The sequence below is a fragment of the Thermobia domestica genome, chromosome 16 (genome assembly GCF_964235325.1).
Source record: "Thermobia domestica chromosome 16, izTheDome1.hap1.1, whole genome shotgun sequence".
NCBI classification, from domain to species: Eukaryota; Metazoa; Arthropoda; class Insecta; order Zygentoma; family Lepismatidae; genus Thermobia; species Thermobia domestica.
In genome coordinates this window covers 110,300,620-110,321,894 of record NC_137469.1, presented here as the reverse complement: position 1 = coordinate 110,321,894, position 21,275 = coordinate 110,300,620, and the positions used below count along the sequence as shown (strand labels likewise).

The 21,275-nt window shown below is 37.2% G+C and overlaps 1 protein-coding gene across 9 annotated transcripts in view; it reads left to right on the top strand.

Moving 5' to 3' along the window:
• LOC145673340 (uncharacterized) overlaps positions 1–21,275 on the top strand; it is a 193,417-nt gene that overhangs the window by 90,697 nt on the left and 81,445 nt on the right. For 7 of the 9 annotated variants that reach the window (XM_081742956.1, XM_081742954.1, XM_081742957.1 and 4 more), the window contains 2 exons: positions 6,913–7,410; positions 16,566–17,240. In XM_081742956.1, the coding sequence (XP_081599082.1) occupies positions 6,913–7,410; positions 16,566–17,240 (1,173 nt within the window). The remainder of the gene's footprint in view (positions 1–6,912; positions 7,411–16,565; positions 17,241–21,275) is intronic. The other 2 variants (XM_081742959.1, XM_081742960.1) reach the window with 2 other exon arrangements.

Below are 21,275 nucleotides of genomic sequence, written 5' to 3'. Positions count from 1 at the left end.
ATTTCGCATTTTAGGTGCTACTGACACTACAATTAAATTGACATTTATTTTTTTACTCTATTCGATAAGAAAGGTTGTGTTTGTTCGTTTATTTTCGTTATTTTCGAATTAGTTTTGACTGTTTCGTTACAGGTTGACAAGAAATAACCCGTACGAATGTTTGTTGCCATACATTTATTAAATCTAAAGCATTTAGCAAAACAACACGAAATACCAAGATCATGGGTATATGGGTTAATCCAAACGAAATCGACCGATTTCCAGGTCAAAGGTTGCTGACAACATTTTATTTATTTTTTATTTTTATTTTTTACCTAAGATTGTACCACATTCAGGAAGCTAAAAACGGGTATTCATTTATTTTTTAGCCGCGCAGGTTTGTTTGTGGCGGCCATTTTGTATAGACGTCTGAGCATATTTTGTACTATTCAGAGGATTCCGTTAAACGCTGTAACTTTTTAGATTTTAAAGATAATGAGTTCAATCTAAAACCATATGAAAGGTAATGGAATGGACAACATTCTGTGTTCTGTGCACATTGAGACGTACTTTAGAACGTCGATAAAATAAGCTCTGAACATTCAGGTTGGAAACCTAGAAATTGGCATTTTAGAATATACATTTTGAAACGAAATAAATGAGAATCACCTTCAATTCTTTGTTTACATAGAAACTAGATAATAGACAACGTCCCAAAGAAGTTTCATATCTGTGAACCTTATATTCGATTTTTTAGAAATTTTTAAATTTTGCGAATTTTCGAAAATTGTGTATATTCACCATCAAATATCCCAGGGAAGACAGAAGTGAAAAATCCGAAATTTGCACAAAATAGATCATAGTTATGCAGTAACAAGTAAGTAAAATTGCATCACTGAGACTTGAGTAGTTTCTGAGTTATAAGTTGTTGCAGTGATGTGAAATTCACGATATTAAAAACTGAACAAATGTATAGGTTTTGTGTTGATATGGTATCTGAGGCATACAATTTATCCATGTTCCATCAGAAAAAGTGCAGTCAAACAGCAAGAAATTCGAGATTTGCTACTTGTAAAAGAATTATTAATACCAGATCATATCATAGATTTGTACCTCTGACGCAAACGCGAATCAGATGTTCTGAATACTCACAATCAGATGAATTTACTGATTGCAGTACTTCAGTACTTCCAGAACATAACATATTGTCATTTGCACCTAATGATACTGTAGCTTGTATTTATGACGAGAAATTGTGAATTAGGGAAATTGAAGGCATCAGTCAGGAAAATAATCTTTTGATAACTTTTTCCATGCCCATGACCCAAGAACCTCTTTTAAACTATCTACGAATGACAAAGTGCTGATGCCAATCACTAAGATTCTCCAGAAAGACACACCCACAAAATTCACAACTTCTACTGGTCGTACTTTCAATATCAGTATCAAACTCAGTACACAAATTAGTCAACTATTTATTTCAGTGATGTCTTAACAGACAGGCTATAGGCAGAAAAGAAACAACAGTCGACTTTCGTTTTTTATACAAGATATGATTCATAAATTATGCACACTTTATACCCATTTAACATTACTTTCATGTTATTTTGACTTTGCTACAAAGTTTATATTCACTCCAATGGCGCTTCATGATATTGTCCCAGTGAAGAAAAACCTTATAACTCAGAAACTACTCGAGTCTCAGTGATGCAATTTTACCCACTTGTTACTGCACAACTACAATCTATTTTTTTGGTGCAAATTTCGGATTTTTCACTTCTGTCCTCCCTGAGGTATTTTATGGTGAAAATGCACGATTTTCGAAAATTTGCAATGTTTAAACATTTTCCAACAAATCAAGTATATAGTTCTCAGACTTGAAACTTGTTTAGGACGTTGTCTATTATCTAGTCTCTATGTAGACAAAGAATTGAAGGTGAGTCTCATTTATTTCGCTTCAAAATGTACATTCCAAAATGGCAATTTCTAGGTTTCCAACCTCAATGTTCAGAGCTTATTTTCTCAACGTTCTGAAGCACGTCTCAATGGTTACAGAACATAGAATGTTGTCCATTCCATTATCTTTCATATGGTTTTGGTTTGAACTCAAACCTAAAAAGTTACAGCGTTTAACGGAATGCACTAAAAAGTTCAAAATGCGCTCAGACGCCTATATAAAATGGCCACTACGACAAAACCTGCGCGGCTAAAAAATAAATGAATGCCCGTTTTCAACTCCCTAAATGTGGTACAAACTTTGATAAGAAACTTAATAAAAAGCTAAATTTTGTCAGCAACCATCATTGGTCGATTTCATTTGGATTGCCCCATATAGGAACAATATGTTCAGTCGGTTTCAAAGTGGCCGCCCTTGGCGGCAATACAGACGTCCAAACATGCTTAGAAATGTTCGTTGATGGGCCGCAGTTCTTCGAGCGACAATCGGTTCCACTCACGACGCAGCGATTGCTTCAGCGACTCCAAACTTTTGTGGCATGTAGTGCATACCCTAGTCTCCAAAATAGATCATTCACCGTAGCCCATGGTGTTGAGATCCGAGGAGTATGGCGGCTATTCCGCAGACGAGATGAAGCCCGAAAGATGGGTTCTGCACCAGTATTGCGGCCGTTTCGTCCTGTGGGCCGGAGCAAAGTCCTGTTGGAAAGTCCATTCTGCATCATCGGAGTGCCGCTTGACCCTCGGAGGTACGACGGTCTCGAGAATGTCGCAGCAGTACAAATCGGGATTGAGCTTGACCCGTTGATCCACGAACACCAGAACGGTCTTGCCATTTGCGCAAATTTCACCCCAGACCATGATGACTCTATATTTTCGCGGTGTTCGACGATGGCTAGATGTCAGGAGCCTCTGTAAACCAGGTCCTATCATGTTGGTGGTTGTGCCCATGCTTTATGATGAACAGCTTCTCGTCAGTAAAAAGAATGCACTCTCATCGCTAACCTGCGCCCGGCGCTTAAGAGGGTGTCATCGTTCGAGTCGCACGCGCTTGTTTTCGTCAGTGAGCAGCTAAACTTTTCAAAGCTTGTACGCCTTGAGGTTGAGTCCCCTGTTAGCCATTTGCCGCACCGATTCGCGGTTGATTCCGATATCACGAGCGATTTTTCTCACGGAGACCCTCGGATTTCCTTGCACTCGATTTTGATAATCTTGCTGTTCTTGGACGTGTTGACAGTGTGCTTTCTTCCTCTCCCGGGAAGGTCGCCTTCATGGCCGAACTCCTGGAATCGCCGAACTGCGTCTGAGACTGTCACTTTTGGAACACCAGGCAAACAAACAATTTCACATTGACGCTTTCTTGGACAAAACAGTCCCAACATTGCCCTGCGTTTGGTTGACATTGTGAAACAAAAAAAGAAATTCCTCGTTAGGAAGCCGAAAAAGCATGTACAGGTACACAAGTATCCAACAAAACAACACTTATTTGGCTGCAGGACACTACATTCATGACAGGTTACGCGAAACTTTGTACGGATTATTTCTTGTCACCCAATATTTTATTTTGAATTTCTTATTGTCATCTGGGTGCTACTGTTATTCGATAAGTATGGATTATTTATCTGAGAAGAGAAAATCGAAATTATTCTTACTTACAGATAATCTGGAAAGACTGCAATTGCTGATGCCACTCTTCCTATACGGCATTTTCCAGACAGAATGTTGAGGAGAGCTTTATTTTCCGTGTTGTAAGATAATTGAATTGCAACCGAAGGAAGTGAGAACTCGAGAAATAGCTCGCGATTCCAGTTTTTCCTAGACCAGAGCTTATACTATATTAAAGCGTTACAAATATAATGAGTAGTGGGGTAGTCTAAAATCTAATAGCCTGTTTGCACACAAGATGGCGTTAATGTCCCAAATTGCACGGTACTTGATTCGCAGTAGATCAGCCGTAACGTCATTCGACAGCTAACAGTTGAATCTAGTAGATATACAAAGTCTTTGAATTCTTATGATCAGATATAAGATATTGCACCGTGAAGGTGAGTGAACTTTCCGGAAAACTATGCTACATTTTACAATTTTTGTTTCGATAATGACGCAAATATTGCGCAAGTCTGCAAAGGAATTTGTGCTGTTCATGGGCAAGATACGTTAGCAAAATCAACAGCCGAAATAAGATTTAGTCGCTTTTGTTCTGGATGTCCAAGCTGCTCGTCGCAGTGGGCAACTAATTACAACAAAAGTGAATTATATTCTGGGTGCCAACAATCTGACTCAAAAACTCTTACTTGATTGAATTTCTATTTGCGAATCTCTATTGAAACGTAACGAACTCAAGTCATTTCTGAAGTGGTTGATCACATTTGATGAAAAGGGGATAGCCCACGACAGCAGTCTGCTAAAAAGATAATAGTCGATGCGAGAAGCTTGACAGTCTATAGCAAATCCCACTTGACACCCAGGAATGTTGTATTATGCTACTCCCGCTTGGCAGAACAATAAACTCTGACCTGTATTGTTGACAATTAGCTCAAGTCCACTTAACAATTCAAAAGAAACGACCGGAATTGATCAACAGAAAGGGTTTGTATACCACATGACAACATCAGACCGCATATATCTTTAACGACCCGTCAGAAATTAAGAGAACTTGGCGATCCCCTAGCTACAGGTCTGGTGATAGCTAGAATGTAGTCTTTATTTTGTCGAATATATACAAACAACGAATAAAAGCTACACTTAATTTACTGGATTTGACCACTAAAGTATTAACTATGTTTAGTTTGACAGAGTTCTTCCTGATGATAGAACCTTATCATCACAGCGAAACGTGAATTATAGGATGACAAGGTTCTAATTAGTAAATCGTCGTCCCCAAAAAACATATCCTTCTGCATCTTTTGAAAGGATTGAAATCTACACTAAGGCCCTGTCATATCGTGTTCAATAAGGATCTTCAATAGTGTTAACATTATAACAAATCAAAACATTAAACAGCTGTATCTCGAAATGTAGGTAGATGCAATTAGAACCTTGTCAAACTAGGGCTGCGAAATGGCATAAGTTCATCGAGTAAAATGGTGCATATGTAGTTTCATAGTGTTATTTTCAAATCACAATAAATGTATTCACAATTTTGACCTCTAAAGGTTCAATAAATAACAGAAAACCATTGAACAAAGTGGTGAATTTGTGGTTTCATAGTGTTATTTTCAAATCACAATAAATGTATTCTCAATTTTGACCAGAACAGGTTCAATACTTTCTAGACAGCCCTATATCACCCTTACCATGAGTCTATATATAAGGAATTTCATGATGTTATTTCCATAATTTAGTGACATTTTTCACAAACACACACACAAAAGGAAAAATGAAAAAAAAACAAAAAAACTCGAGTTTCTTTCGTCGGTGAATGTTCTGTAACAAAGCAATTACTACTCGCAAAATGTAACTCCTTTCTGTGAGTAGTTGAAGTATTTTGAGACAAAAGAGTCGTATTGTTAATCTCAGGTTTATTCTGGAACGGAACATGACGATTCCCAATTAAGGTAACCTTAGCAAACTAACTTACTAGCAAACTTTAGCAGGGACAGGCTAAATTTAGCAGAGGTATAGCTCTTTCCCGGCCCCAAAATTAACTTTTGATTTCGAACTTTTTATTGAGAGCGAACCCATTTTATTCTATAAATTATTTTTATTATTTATTTTATTGAGGATTCTATTTAATTTAAATGAAACTCACGAACGAATAATTAGCATAATATATGAGAGAAGTATGTAACGAATAAATTGGCACTGTAATAAGCATACGTCGAGGCGAGGAGCCATCGAGACGACGCGACGATCAGTTGATTTGCCTGTAGATCCCATTGAACTATAGATTCCCTAACGTTATTTTCTACTTCTGTTACAATCAGGTTGGTCACCATCCTTGATACCTAATGCCAGTAAACAGTCGAAAGCAAATAAAAGAAAGAAGCACATAAATGTTGAACTTCAGTTTTAACCAGTGAGATCATTCATGAGTGCCACCGAATTCGTAGGATGTGCATCAATATTGACGCATGGAAATGGAGAAAGATTTTCCGTCAGCTCTGAATACGTTATGTAGAATGGGAAAGAGTACAACTTCGTCTTCAAATCCTCAGATAGATATATGATGGTGTGAATGCAAGGTGGAGGGGGATGATGATGATTATGATTATGATTATTATTATTATTATTATTATTATTATTATTATTATTATTATTATTATTATTATTTTATTTTTATTATTATTATTTCGTTTTTAAACTAACTGTGCAGAATTTGTTAATATATATATATATATAACGTAAAATAAGTGAAAGACAAATTAAACTATATAAAACTTAGGATGTTTGGTAATATATAAATATATCTGGCATTGCCTTTTACAATAAAGCATAAAATAATGAAGTGCCACATAAACTGGGAATTTACCTTATTTGGGACGGAAAAAGGAATTTCGAAATATTATGTCAGCGATAGCCTCTTCCTCATTATTATTAACTGTGTCCGCATCCTTCAAAGCAAGCACATAGTCATTCTGTCTGTAAAACTAAAATTTCGATGCAGTCTAAACTACGAATTTGTTCCAGCTGCAATACTCTATGGACCTGACTCCTGATGGCTCCTTCCCTTTCCACCTTTTAAAGGAATCTCAATGTATAAATAGTGAAACAGGAAACGGTCCAATCGCTAAAATGCCGACTTATAATGATTAATATTCAACATAGTGCGTCGCTGAAAATAAAAATGTATATGACTTTGTAGGATTGTAAAGAAGTACTATTACATATACAAAATTGTATCTCTTATTATTTTAGTGTCTGCTTAAGCAGAACTTTATAAACATTCCTTCCCTCGTAGAAGTGTAGAAAGTAGAAGCTATGCATTTCAGTTGGTACATAATCTTTTAGAACATTTTTTAAAAATCTTTAATTTAGAGAAAACCAAACTTGTTACAATTGTCGATGTATTGAAGAACTGTTCTCCAAATCAAAAGGACGCAAGTCTAGTAAAAGTTCTGAAAGTTCTAAGCGATCTGGGAGCTCTTCAAGTTCAAAGAGAAGCAAAAGTTCTGGAAGTGACAGTAAATCTGCTCAAAGAAAAAGTTCTAAGGGACGAAAGGGAAGTTCATCCTCTCCAAGAGGCAGTAAGAGTAAAAGTACTGCAGCAAAATCTGCTAGTCCTAGTGGAAGGAAAAGCTCTGGTTCACAAAAGCGGAAGAGCAGATCAAAGTCCGGAGGACGCTCCACTTCTCCACCAAACAAGAAACGTTCTAGCTCTGCGGTAGCGAAAAAGAGCTCTGGTTCTCCGGAACGTAAAGGAAGTAAGCATTCTCCTCGGAAGAAAGGATCAACTTCTGAAGAATCTGATTCTGGCGCAGCAGTGAACAGAATGGATTCAGCTCGTGACAGAAGACACGAGCCAGGTGAATTAAGGTAAGAATACATGTTGAATAATATTTTTAAAAACTAGACGTTTATGTAAAATGAACTGTCCAATTATCAGAGTGCAGCCTTCTACGATGATAATATTCAATAAATGACCAGAACAAAATGAATTATTTAATAATTATACGATTTTTGTTACAGTTTCAAGGACCTAACGTCCTCTTCATCAGACAATTAACATATATTAACAATGTAATTTTTTTTTTTTTTTCAACTTGTAATTTTTGTTATTAATTGTACGAATTGCTTCAAATTTTACACATAAGTAGTGTAACTGTTCAAGTTTTCGTGGTAAAAATTGAAATACAGTAACTCACAGATCTTCAATGTGGGTCTCTTTTATTAACCTGCATATATCAACCCGAAAATTTAATTCCTCACAGGCCCGTTTCAGCAGGTTTTCATAAACAGTTGCAGTGCAACAGTAATGCGCTTTTGCAATTCACGGAAAGTTTGGGGTAGAGGTGGTATGAGGGGTACACAATGTCTTTGAAATGTCCCCCACAGACACAAAAATTCCAGAGGGTTAAGTTCGGTGATCTTAGTAACCAACGTAAAAGCTATTGATCTTTGTGAACAGCTCGTCTAATCCAGCTGTGTGACAGTCTATTACCTAGATAATTCCTAACGTTGTGATGAAAGTGGCAAGGAAATCCTTCCAGTAGATAGATAAAGCTTGCATTGTTTTGTTTCAGCTGTGCCATAAGCCACGTATTAAACATCTGTGGAAATGTTTCTCCAGTTACAGTTTCTTCGGGAAAGAAGTACAGACCATACATTTCGGAAAATGAAATGGCGCAAAAGACATTTCTATTTCAAAGATTTTATGAAGCCTCTCAGTCACCCAGATACAAACTTGTTCTTTGTTTACTCTTCCTGTCACATGGAGCGTAGCCCTATCACTGAAAGACAGTTTGTTCCAACGAATCTTCACTAGTGCACAACTCTTGAAATGACATAAAATTCTTCGAGGGACGTGTGATCATTTGGTGTTAACCAGTGTTCGAAGTAGAAAAGAAGCAGAGGTGGTATGTTTTATTACCATTTTGACTTGACATACCGTAAATCAAAATGTTGAAAGACAGTGAGGGTATATTGTCCAAAAGATTGCATTTCTATTTACACAATGACTCAAAACCACGAAAGAGTTTCTTCGTAGTTACGGGGGCATGGAGAGGCTTTGCCCCCGCCCCAACTTTCTGAGAAAAATAAAATATATCCTTATGTTGTATTGTAGAGAATTATACATGAAAAGGATCAAAACTGAGTTTTTATATCAATATTTTTTAAATAATTTCCCATTGGAGAACTCGTGGACCCCCCACTCGACTAAGGGGTATTCCAGACCCCCGGACACAAAAGGAATCCCGGCAAACTCATAACAATACTTTCCGATTTCAGTTTAAACGAGTCGCATCTTCAATGCACTTCCTTTTGTTTGGGTTGGACCCATGACATATTATGTAGCTGTTATGTGGCCCTTATCTGCAACCAACACAACCAACACCAGTTCTTGCATAGGAGCAAGGAGTGAACTTTTTTTTACACACCTCATTTTAAAAAGCAAGAGATAGGAAAAGATAACAAAAATAATGGTGTTGCCAACTTAAAATCTTTGACGTACAAAGCTATTCGTCAATTACTGTATATAAAAATGGACTTAATAAAGGCATATTAGCTCTCACTTCCCAGTGACGGTATGTATTGATCACCGAAAAACCAGAGGCGGTATGGCATACCACCGCATACCGTCTCACTTCGACCACTGGTGTTAACAGTTATAGCGATTGCATTCGATATGGATACATTAATGTATCCATAAACGCTTACGCACTATGCGCCACACAGTTGTTCGAAACATTTGAAGTACTCGATTTGTTCTTGCTGCAGACTTTTGAGGACTGCGTTGAAAACAAGCTCGGACTCTCGACATCAGCCTCAGACGTGGAAGGGCTATCATGTGATTTTCTCTTGCGAATTCATCGTGTTGTCTTGAATTGCTAATACCACTCTCTGATGAAGTCTTTTTAATGATGATCCTTTACGATATTTTGTACGCAACTCAACGCTGAACACTTACAACAGACGGACTAACATGAAATTGAAGAACGCAAAATGCTTTATCTGCACCAAGGCATCATCTTGCAACTTGTCTCACTCTCCTTCCACACTCTGCCACCTGGCGGAAAAGTTTCGAAGTACTGCGACCATACGAAGCAGAACTCGAGGATGTGGTCAAAAGTATTTTAATACAATTTAATTATCGATAGAGTTTTAACTCTCATGAAACGATTGCTTATCGTTCAAATAATTTTGAAACACATTCAAATCATTTACATTGCTTGCCCAGTTTCATTTCTGTGGAAATTGTGAGACTATTGAGTGACTAGGAATGTTTTCAGTGTTTCCCCGTTTTCCGAAGTTTTTCAGTGTTTCGCTGACAGTTTCAATGTAAGAATTGTAACTGTCCCGCTTTAATTTTCAGGAAAATTATTTATTCGGGTTTATTTTCACTTATGCCAGAAGATATCTTCCATTAAACCATGTGTTGAACACTTCTAGTATTTAATCACCTATGAAGCGTTTCTGCATTATTAATATATTTTAATAACTGTTATTTTGGTTAACTAATTACGTACAGTAATGTCTTACTCATGTAGCTATAAAGTGCGACAGAAAGAACTGTCCTATTTAGTAAGCTAATAAATTCAAAGCAAAAGAAGATATGGTAAGTGTTTATAATTATTATTTGTGGAAAGGACACGGAAGGCTGCCGTTTTAAATCTACATGTTTGAACAAAACGTCATTTAAGTGGTGCCGCCGTTATTCATACAAAGCGCGAAGCACTTGCTTCGTTAGTCGGCAACCTGCCATTTTTTGAAACTCCTCAACAACAATGGCACAATGTTCCCCACTACGCCAAGTTGCATACTGAAAACGAACGGTACGTATACTGCATTCGACGATACAATCCCCACCTGAAGTTATACCTTATCCATATCGGAAATTTCTTTCTGCCGCACACTGTAGTTCGTATTACTATTTTACTGTGTTTATTACAGTCAAGAAGTTGAACAAAAATAAAACTTTTTGGTGATTTTTAACGTAACGGCAAATATCAACGTAAACTCCCTAATGTCAAACCGAAGCAGAAGTTATCAATTAGCCACAAGCACGGGCGTCTCTGGCAGAAAGAACAAGAGAGATGCTTCTTCCCCAAAATTTTGGGCAGGAGAGAAAATGGATGAAGGCTGAAAATCCTACATGGAAGAATAAAAGAAATGGGAAGAAACATAATATAATTTCTGTTGTTAACTATAATATTGCATTGTGTATCTACAATACTTATATGAAACTTGTCTTTTGAGAAGGGATTGTCTTCTGAGTGCGTGGTATGATGGGTGGAAAACAAGAGAGGTAGAGGAACACCACAATTACGAGGGGCATACTGAAAGTTGTGAGCAACATGTTTTCACAACCGTAATCTTTAGTTGTAAGTAAAACCAAGTACATCAACTGAATCTACAGACCTTTCTTTCTTTCTTTCCAGACGTTGACGCCGTTTGTTGCTACCACGTGACCACAGGCAAGATTTCCAAAATGGTGGGCAGCGATGTTTCGTTTCGACAGTGTGCTGTGATTGAATTCCTTGTTAAAGAGAACCAAACTGCTGCTGAAATTCACCGCAGAGTGCAGCGTGCCTATGGGGGTGCGTGCATGGGTGCCAGCAATGTTAGGAGGTGGGTGAAGCATTTTAAGGATGGAAACACAAGTATCGAAGATGAGCCTCGCAGCGGGCTCCTCGAGCTGCCTCCACGAAACGCAACACGGTAAGGGTTGATGAGCTGATTAGGGGAGATAAGCGTATCACTGTAAATGGAATCGCTGCAAAACTTGGTGTTGGACATTGTGTGGTGCAAGAATAGATTCACAGCTTAGGTTGTCGGAAGGTTTGTACCCGTTGGGTTCCACGTTTATTAACCAAGGACCATAAACATCAGAGACTAACCATTGCCTAAACCCTTCTTCAGAGATTTCGACATGAAGGTGATGACTTTTTGACAATTATTGTGACTGGAGATGAAAGCTGGTTCCATCATTATGAACCTGAAACCAAAATGACAGAGTACGGAATGGCACCACTTGAGTTCGCCACCGAAGAAGAAAGCGAAGACAGTGCAATCGGTAGGGAAAGTTATGGGGAGCGTCTTCTGGGATGCTCAGGGTAGGATTCTGATTAACTTTCTTAAGCCTGGACAAACCATAAATTCTGCTCGCTACCATCCAGACACTTTTGAAGCTCCGTTGTGCCTTGCGTGATAAACGTCCTGGAAAGAAGATAATCCTTCAACAGGATAATGCGCGTTCGCATACTGCACGTGCCACTATGAAGCAGATATATATATGCGCGTTGAGATAAGGTAAACATAAGAACTAATTAGTTGTAAGAGTATCTCGAACTTTGCGAGTAAATGTACGATATGATAAAGGTTTCACAACTAAGGAACATGGGTTATAAAAAAAACTTTGGAAAACTACGAAAAAAAAAAGTATGAAACCAAAGAAGGGAACAGCGAAGACAGGATAGTGTACAATAGACTCAAAGGTGACAAAAGTGACTAAAAAGAAAGTAGAAATTTGAATAATGTTTATGCAGGTATAAAAACTAAGGATGAAAATGAATCTGGATGAATGAAAATGGATTGAAATGCAGCTTGAGACAGGTGGAAAGGATACATTGAGTTGTGTGGAAAGAAGAATAAATTTAATATTTTGGACATGAAAAAAGGAAAGAAAGAAAACAAAGCAAAGAAATTAAAAGATAAGTTGAACAATATACAGTATAGTGAAATTAAGAATGAAAATGTAGATAATATAACTACGCAATTTTTAAGAATATAAAGTGGTGGGTGGTATTCTTCCCAACATAGTACCCATGGTGCATCTTAAACTTGTTACAAAATATATCAGCAACACTTAATAAAATGTATAATTACCTGAAGAGCCCACACAACTGTTTGGCGAGGTCATTGTCGGAGACGGTTGTTTTTTGTGCCGGTTGGTGGTCAGGAGCTGTCCCAGCATGCCCGACATGCACTTGATAAGGCTTAGGTCCGGAAATCTAGCAGACTAGAATAGAAGGCATATTCTGGGTAGAGCACGTTGACTTCACCTGATTGTATGGGAACACTCGATATACTACTGAAAGATAGGGTCCCAAAAAGTGTTCAAATAAGATCATAGAACATTGATTAACATAACGAATACTCGACTTATTAGCTATACTCCTCTTTTTTCTTTCTTTTTTTTTTAAAAAAAAAAAGAATGGAGAGCGGGATATGTAGCTTATTTCTCATCTCTTATCAGATACCAGAAAGTTAAGTGGCGGGTCCTATATGACGTATGAGAACTCACTAAATTTTCCTCTCAACTGCGAGTTTACATATACGTACAGGTCTATCGTTGTGTATAAGACAGAAACTACTGCCATCGCTGAATACCACTACCTTCAGTTTTCCTTGCCACACCTATCTCTCTCCAGATACAACCTAAAATCCTTGACGATGAGCAGGTGTCGTGCGAAAGAAACGAAGGATGGAAGATCATTATTCAAGAATTAATTGTTTAGTATTCGGGCTTTCACCGTATTTAGGTTCCGGGAACCATGGTTTCTCTGATTGTATTGGTAGTCGTTGTCCTGCTCCTGCTTTCGAAGAGGCACTGAAGATAAGGTACTTTGGCTATGGTAACGCTTTGCCTTCCATCGCGTATACCACCAGTGGACCACTGACACGACCATTCGATCACTTGCTGCCTTAGTATACGACGATTCTCGAAGAAACTAAATTGTACACTAGATGTTCGCTAGCGTCGTTTTAGAATTGCAGACACACACTGTGATCCGTACTGAACATTTATCTTGTTGTCCGACATCCTTCAAACTACTAGCAGTATATCCTCTACAGACACTACGATCACTCTGCCGTTTACAGTGGCACATATGCTTTAATTTTCAAAATAATATTAGCATGCTTTCTACGGACACATATTCTGTGATGTTAGTTTCGTTCAGGTCGGTCTATATGTAAGGAGCGTTGAAAAGAAAGAAAAAAAAAGCCGAAGGCTGTAATGTGCACACCTGTGATAGAATGGTAATATTGTAGCATGTGTAACAAATAGGCGTTCCGACAAGAGCGCAGAAGTTCACAAGCCACGTGACTTACAAAGCCAGCAGAAGCAGACACCAATCGTCCATCGCGGTTAGTCGTGTTGTGAGCAGTGCGACAGTGAAAGGGAGGCGTCAAAGGAAGAACAAAGAGGTGTTGTTCGTTTTTTGATGGCGGAAGGAGTAGGGGGAACGGATATTCATCGAAGAATGTCACAAGTGTACGGTGAACACTGCATGTCCCTTGTAAGGTCAAGGAGTGGCACAAGCGCTTCAAGGAAGGACGGGTGTCGTTAGCCGATGGTGCACAGTCTGGAACACCACACCGCATTACCAATGGCATCATCCAGCTGATTGATGCACTCGTTACCCAGGACCGCAGAGTTACCGTGAAAGCCGTAACCGCCGAGGTCAACCTGAGAGTCGGAATTGTTCACAGCATCATGACGGAAAGACTGAACTGGCGCAAAGTGTGCGCGCAATGGGTGCCTCACAATCTTCAACCACAGCAGGAAGCTTGTCGAATGGCCCACTGTCTTGATCATCTGCAGCGCTATGTCAGGGTGGGGAATGAGTTCCTGACACGATTGGTGGCTGGAGATGAGTCTTGGTGTCATCACTTCGAACCAGAATTGAAACAACAAAATCTGTTGAAGCATCCAGGATCACCACTATATAATAAATAAATAAATAAAAAAAAATCCAAGGCTATCCACAAAGTGCAGGAAAGATTATGCTGACGTTCTTCTTTGACCAAGACGGCCCTCGTCTGATAGACTTCCTGCAGCACGGGACAACAGTGAATGCCCAGCGTGACGCGCAAACATTGACCAACCTTCGCCAAGCGATCAAATCGAAACGACCAGGCAAGTTCACATGTGGAGTCATTTTGATCCATGACAATGCCCGACCTCATACTGCCAACACAGTCAGGACAGTCGTACAAAAATTCAAGTAGGGGGTTCTCGGTCATCCTCCATACAGTCAAAATCTCTCACCCTGCGATTACGCCATTTTTGGTCCCCTTAAAAAGGCTCTGAGGGGCAAACGATTCAACTCGGATGACGATGTTCAGCAGTACGTTAGGAACTGGTTTGCAACGCAGCCCAGGGAATTCTACGAGACAGCCATTCACTGCGTTGTGTCGCACAAGTGCCTCAACAGCCAGAGCCAATACTTCTAATATACATGTAAGAGTTTCTGTTCCTCGGCCTCCGGCTCGTTTCTTTTTGAACACTCCTTATAATTAGTACTAAGTAAACTAGAATGCTTTTCCACCAGTGAGTTAGCTTCATAGCGCATGCATCAAAAGTTCAGATTTGAATATGTTGATATTATATGGAAAAAGACGTAAGGAAATTATACAATTTGATTTGGAAGGAGGCAGAGCATAAAAATGCAATTAGCTGTTCAGACAAAGTAGGTGAAAGCTGTTCAGACAAAGCAAAAAGCAGGGTATATAGTATTTGTTAATTTAGAGAATGTTTTTTAACTGCTTCAACTGGTTCATCTGAAAGATGATTGGGATGGACTGAAAGATCAGACTCAAACAAACTTACATATGAACCAACTAATAAAAATTGATGTCGAATAGTGAATTTGGAAGAGGTGTTCCACTAAAAGTTTGCTTTTCAGTGACATTATGCACTATATAGAAGAGTGCCAAACAAGTATTTCATTAGGGAACAGGTTAATTTGACAGAAACTGGAAAGACCAGTATATTTGCTTTTCAGATGATTTGGCTATTGTTGCAGAATTTAAATCGCAAGTAAACATGATGTCAGAAAAGATAAAGAAGCGCTGTGAAAGTAATTTAAGATGAAATAAATGTGAAAAAGATTAAAAATTAGTGGCTGGGATGATTGACACTGTAACAAATTAAGAGGTCTGAGCAAAGAAAGTAGAATAGGTGATTAGTTTTCAATATGTAGATAGTATTATCAACGAATATATGAAAGTAAACGAGTAATAGAAAGGAACGTGAGAAAGGGGGAAATACCTTTAAGATGATTGTGCTAATAATGATGAGAAGCACGCTATCTGAGTCACTGAATGAAGATTTACAAAAGGAACTCAGGTTTAGAGTATTGCACTGCAGGGAGCAGAAAGGTGGATACTACGAAAAGATTACAAAAAGAATTGCGTTTGAGTTCTCGGAAATTTGTATGTCGACGAGAGTGGGAAAAAGTTAATTGGAACGATAAAGCTATTAAAGGCATTAGAAACGATTAAAAGGATGTTATGACATCGTTGGAAAAAAAATACTCTGAATGGCGTGATAAAAGATATGATGGAAGAAAAATAAGGAACGTAGAGAAATATAATATAAAGGGATAGTATTAATAGTATAATTCCTACGTCAAGACAAAGTTCCCTAAGAATTATAGTGTGTGAATATTTCGAAATATGTAGCAAGTGATGAGAGAAAATTATGATTAATTGTCCTGAAAGAGGGAGAAACTGATCCTGCTAGCTCGTAATTCAAGCTCTCAGCTAGCTGTTACATTTGTTCTAGTCGTCCCCCAATTTGTACATGCCAGAGACGCTCATGACCACAGGTCACCGAAAGAAAGAGTTCATTCATTAACGTGCTTTCATCTAAATAAAGGGAACTAACTTTTTATGTGGATTTTTTTTAACTTGTTGAGAACTTACAGGTTCTTTTATTTTGTTTACTGCGTTAAAAGTCTCCTATTTTAGTTTTCGTCATACTGCAGTTAGAGCAGCATCAATTCGGAACATGTGAATTACCTACGACATCTTCATGTAACTTTATCTGTTGGCTGTATAATTCGAGCTATATAACGGTACAGGCACACTTCCTTCTCGGTGATAAAATTAATATTCGAAAGAGCCTTGAAGAAAAACAAGTAGCCTTGTGACACTTAAAAAAAAAAAAAAAAAAAAAAAAAAATAGTATTGTATAGATTGATAGTAATAATGTAGGTAAAACAGAGATGCCTTTCTCTTTTCAGACTAATTGATTTTCGTTTAAATTACGGGGATACAGTTTTTCAAAAATGTTTACTGAGTCAACCCACGTGTTGTAACCCAGAACTGTCTTTACAACTGCAGCAGAATTTTCCTAATGAATCGCAAGACGCAAAAAATATAACAGCAAATGTGAAGATAACTGATCTGAAGAAACTTAATAACACTGAAAAAGATGCGCTGTCGAAGATGCTTAAGACCACTGAAGATGTCGGAGGCCCTAAGCAAATTGGAAGCTCGAAAAGTGTTAAGTCCGATAGATCTTCTGTCAATGGAGATGCACAGACACCGAGAAATAAAAGTAGAGAGAGCACCAGAGGGTCTCAGCCGTTGAACAAGAAAGGTATTGCTGCTTCAAAAAAGTCAAGAGCCACAAGTCAAAAGAATACCAAAACTTCAGCAAGCCTGAAACGAGGCTCAATAAACACAAATGATAGCAAACGAAATTCTGCAGATTCTGGGCGTGTAAATTTAAACGATACTGAACGAAATTCGTCTAATAATAAAACAAGGAACCGTGGTAAGAATGTGAAGAAAACTAATGGGCTTAAAGGTTCAAAAGTGCTGGAGAAACCTCCTGAACAATCGAAGGACACCAAAACAGCTAAAGAAAATAGAAGTATCAAACGAACTTCAGATTTAGGCCAAGGACGAAGCAGGTAAGAGGAATGGTTACTTTAATAGTAGCAATTTGTTTAATGTGTTATGATAATTTTTACTTGAGGAAGCTTTTACAGAAATTTATGTCAAGATACCATATGTTTATCCCTGTCCTTCCCGCTGGTCTAGTAGCTAGCACATGTCTCAAGTGTACGTGGTTCCGGGTCCGATTCCCGGTAGGAGAGCGCACACATACAAATAATAATAATAATAATAATAATAATAATAATTTCACAATCATTCACCGTTTTCATTAATCATCCATCTCCTTCAGCCTAACCTCTGGTGCTTGGGGTCTCGGGTTCAAACCCTGCTCCCGCCAAGTGAACTTTGTGGTGGACAAACACCGTGTGCGTGGGTTTTCTCGGGGTTCTCCCGTTTCCTCCCACTTTCTTCATTCCACCATTTCATTCATTACTCATCATCACCGTCTCCTTTAGCCTAACAGGCATAACCGTGGGACGTAAAACTCAAAAATTTCATTTCATTTTTTTTTCCTTCAGCCTAAAGGTTATAACCGTGAAATATTAAACCAGAAAAAAAAAAATAGTCCCATTTCATGTATATTTATCAAGCCTTTTTTTTTTTTTTTAAATTCTGATGACATTTTTAATAATTCGCCTCCTTCTTGGTCGGTACCAAGCATCATTCTTTATTAACTCCTTTTCTTCTAAGTCCGCAGTCACATAATCTATCCATCTTCATTTTTGGTCTTGCTCTTCCTCTTTTGTCTTCTACTTCCATTATTCCCACTCTCTTGCCTACATAATCATCACTTCTTCTCATAACATGACCATACTACTGTAATCATCTCTGTTGTACTTTCTTCGACATCGCACTTTAACGCTGTTTCGTATTCTTGCGTTTCTGATCTCTCCAACCTAGTAAAACCACACATCGATCTGAACATTTTCATTTTGGCCACGTCTAGTTTCTTCTCTTACGCTTCTTGATTCCCCTAGTTTCTTTTTACTTTTACACTTATCCTTTTATTACAAAGAATACATGAAATCTTTCAAAGCATCTATTCCACGTTAATGTTGTGCTCTATTTCCGTATCTAAACTCCAATTCTTATTCATACTGGAACCTAGGTTCTTCGAAACAAAATTAAACTAGAACTAATTCCCTGAAACAGTATAGGGGAAACGGTGGCTCAGTGGTAGAGTTCACCTCTGGTACGTGGGGTCCCTTGCTCGATCCCATTTCGCGCCATGTGGGCTTTGTTGTGGACAAACACCGTGTTCGTGGGTTTTCTCTGAGTTCTCCCTTTTCCTCCCACTTTATTCATTCCATCATTGCGTTCATTTCTCATCATCACCATCTCCTTTAGCCTAGCCAGTATAACCGTAGGACCTAAAACTGAAAGATTTCTGAAACAGTATATCATCGCTACGCTTCGAAGCAGAACTGGCAACTTTCCAGGAGAAGCAAGGAACGAGCTTTCTCATCATTTACACTATTAAGAATCACTTTTATTTCTTTATTACGAGAACACTATTAAAAATTCATATTTAGGAATATTAAGAGAAGATGTAACACGACTTTCTGCTCATATCTTACTATAGAGCTCATTTTCAACGAAAATGTCACGAAGGTATTTCGAGGCGCAGCGATGATGTATAAGTGGAGAAACTACCCTTACGCTATGTACACTGAAACCATGAGGCTATGATAACTCTTAAGCAAGATAAAAATCTTAATTTCTTTCGAAACCGAAAGTAAGTAACACCCCTTCATTCTATAACAATGATTTCGAAATTCCGGATTATTAAAAAAAAAAAAAAAATGTTCTCTTAAATTAAATATTATGATATAACATTTCTTTGCTTATTATTTTCTTCTACTTTTGAACGTAAATAAGTTCCCAACAGTAAGATGGCTTATAAAACAATGTCTAGCTCGTGACAATCCAAAATTTAGCTTGTTGCTTAGCTACTGGAAATTGTTTATAAATAAGCCTTTTTTTTTTTTTTTTTTTTTTTTTAAATGTGTACATTGAGACCTTCAGTTAGAATCTTATGCTCAATGTACTGTAATAGGTAAAGGATACTTTAAACTGCTAAAACTACAATTATGATTTTCTCCAGGTTCAACTACGTTAGGCGACCCAGGCCAAAGGTAAAACAGTAAGTTGGCTTTTTGGTCGTGTACTGCTTTACTACACCCATTCGCCTACTGTAATATAGGACTAAATTTTCTCATTCATCCATTGACTTCGATTATTTGCGCTAATGAGTATTACGAAGTGTAACGTTCCTATTTAGATAGGAGCTCGTTACTCGGTACGGGACTCCCACCGGTGAAGACCCGCCACATTTGAGAAACAATATATATATATTTTTAAATTAAGTATAGTTCCCAGAAATCCTAAGGACCACCGTACGTTCAGCTTAAATATAAATACATATAACCTTCCTAAAAATTAGGACAATCGCAAATCCACAAATAGGTCAAGGATTTTAATATTAGTTTCGTTAAGTAATAAGTCAATGATTTAGGAAGCTCTTCTTTATAACAAAATAAATCTATATTACAAATTTCCTTACAAGTCATTTAACTCGCTGGTACTGATTGAACAGATTAAATCAAATGCAAGTGAAATTAATATGAGTCCCAATAAATCTCAACTTAATCGTGTTCTACGACAACCTAAAAGATTTGGATAATTGAACCGAGTTTTCAATATATATATATATATATATATATATATATATATATATATATATATATATATATATATATATATATATATATCGAATACAGGAAGTTATAAGTATGGTTAACACACAACTGTCTATATCCCATTTAATTTAACAGTTAAGTTTCCATTAGAATATATATGAATTTGAATTAAATTTAAGAAAATTATTATACAACTCACCAGAATATTAAGTAAATAACAGTCCACACTTTAGTATGTCAAAGTGAATTCACTTGTAATATACACACAACTCTAATAGAATAATTTACTAATTTTCGATAAATAGAGCTTACTATTTCAAAGTTTTACCGAGTACATTTCCAGCACACATCTGATGAGGATAACTCAAGTGTTGGGTGAAGTAACAACAATCGCCACTAGAGGCGCTATATTCAAAATTTGACAAACGAAACTAGTTTATCGAAGACTCGAAATAGAATGAATTTATATATCATCTTACAACTGTTTTTTTTGTAACTAACAGAGTGACATGTTACACACTCGTCCTTGCCAGGAAAAATAAAAATAATGCTAATTATTTTTATTTTTGAATTATAAATTATTTTGAAAACTTGTCCACCTGTAAGTTAGTCTAAGTCTCTCTACTAATAACTTTCCGCTCACGATTCATACCAACTAAACAAAACTAAACTAAAATAAAAAAAATTCCCCAAATAAAACATTCACCATCACTCATCCTTCTCATTCACCCGATCTAACACTATGATTAGTAGGTCTAACGTCGGCATTCCATATCCAAAATAATTTATAAGTTTACAATCTCTTATATTGAAAGTGTGGATACAAAAAAATAATTTAAATTTAACTAATCTTTACAAATGGGATATTTTTTCCTCTAAAATAAATAATATATAACAGTAGTAACACTTACAGTTTGGCAATTCTTTTTGTGATACCTATACGGGAATAGACTCCGTCCGGCAGATCTATTCTTCCATACAGCAAGTTTACATAGAGAAGTGAAGTCCAACCGATCACAATATTAAACATACATATACGGACGAGCTACAATACCAGGCCTGGAAACAACAAACAGATATTAGCATTCACATATAATAGATACAAACATAGAAACTAAAACTTGTCAATTTTTATATATACATATATATTAATAAATTGAAATTTCAAAATGACTAGGATGACGATAGTTCGGTTGAAAAAAAATGGTCTATAGCCAATTATAAATTTAACTTTAAATGCAACTTTAAACCATGGATTGAATTTTTTTTACCTTTTATTTGTTTACTGAACAATTATTTACATGTTGTTCTCGTCTCTCCCTGTAAGGTTTCGTTAGAGCAACATGGGTC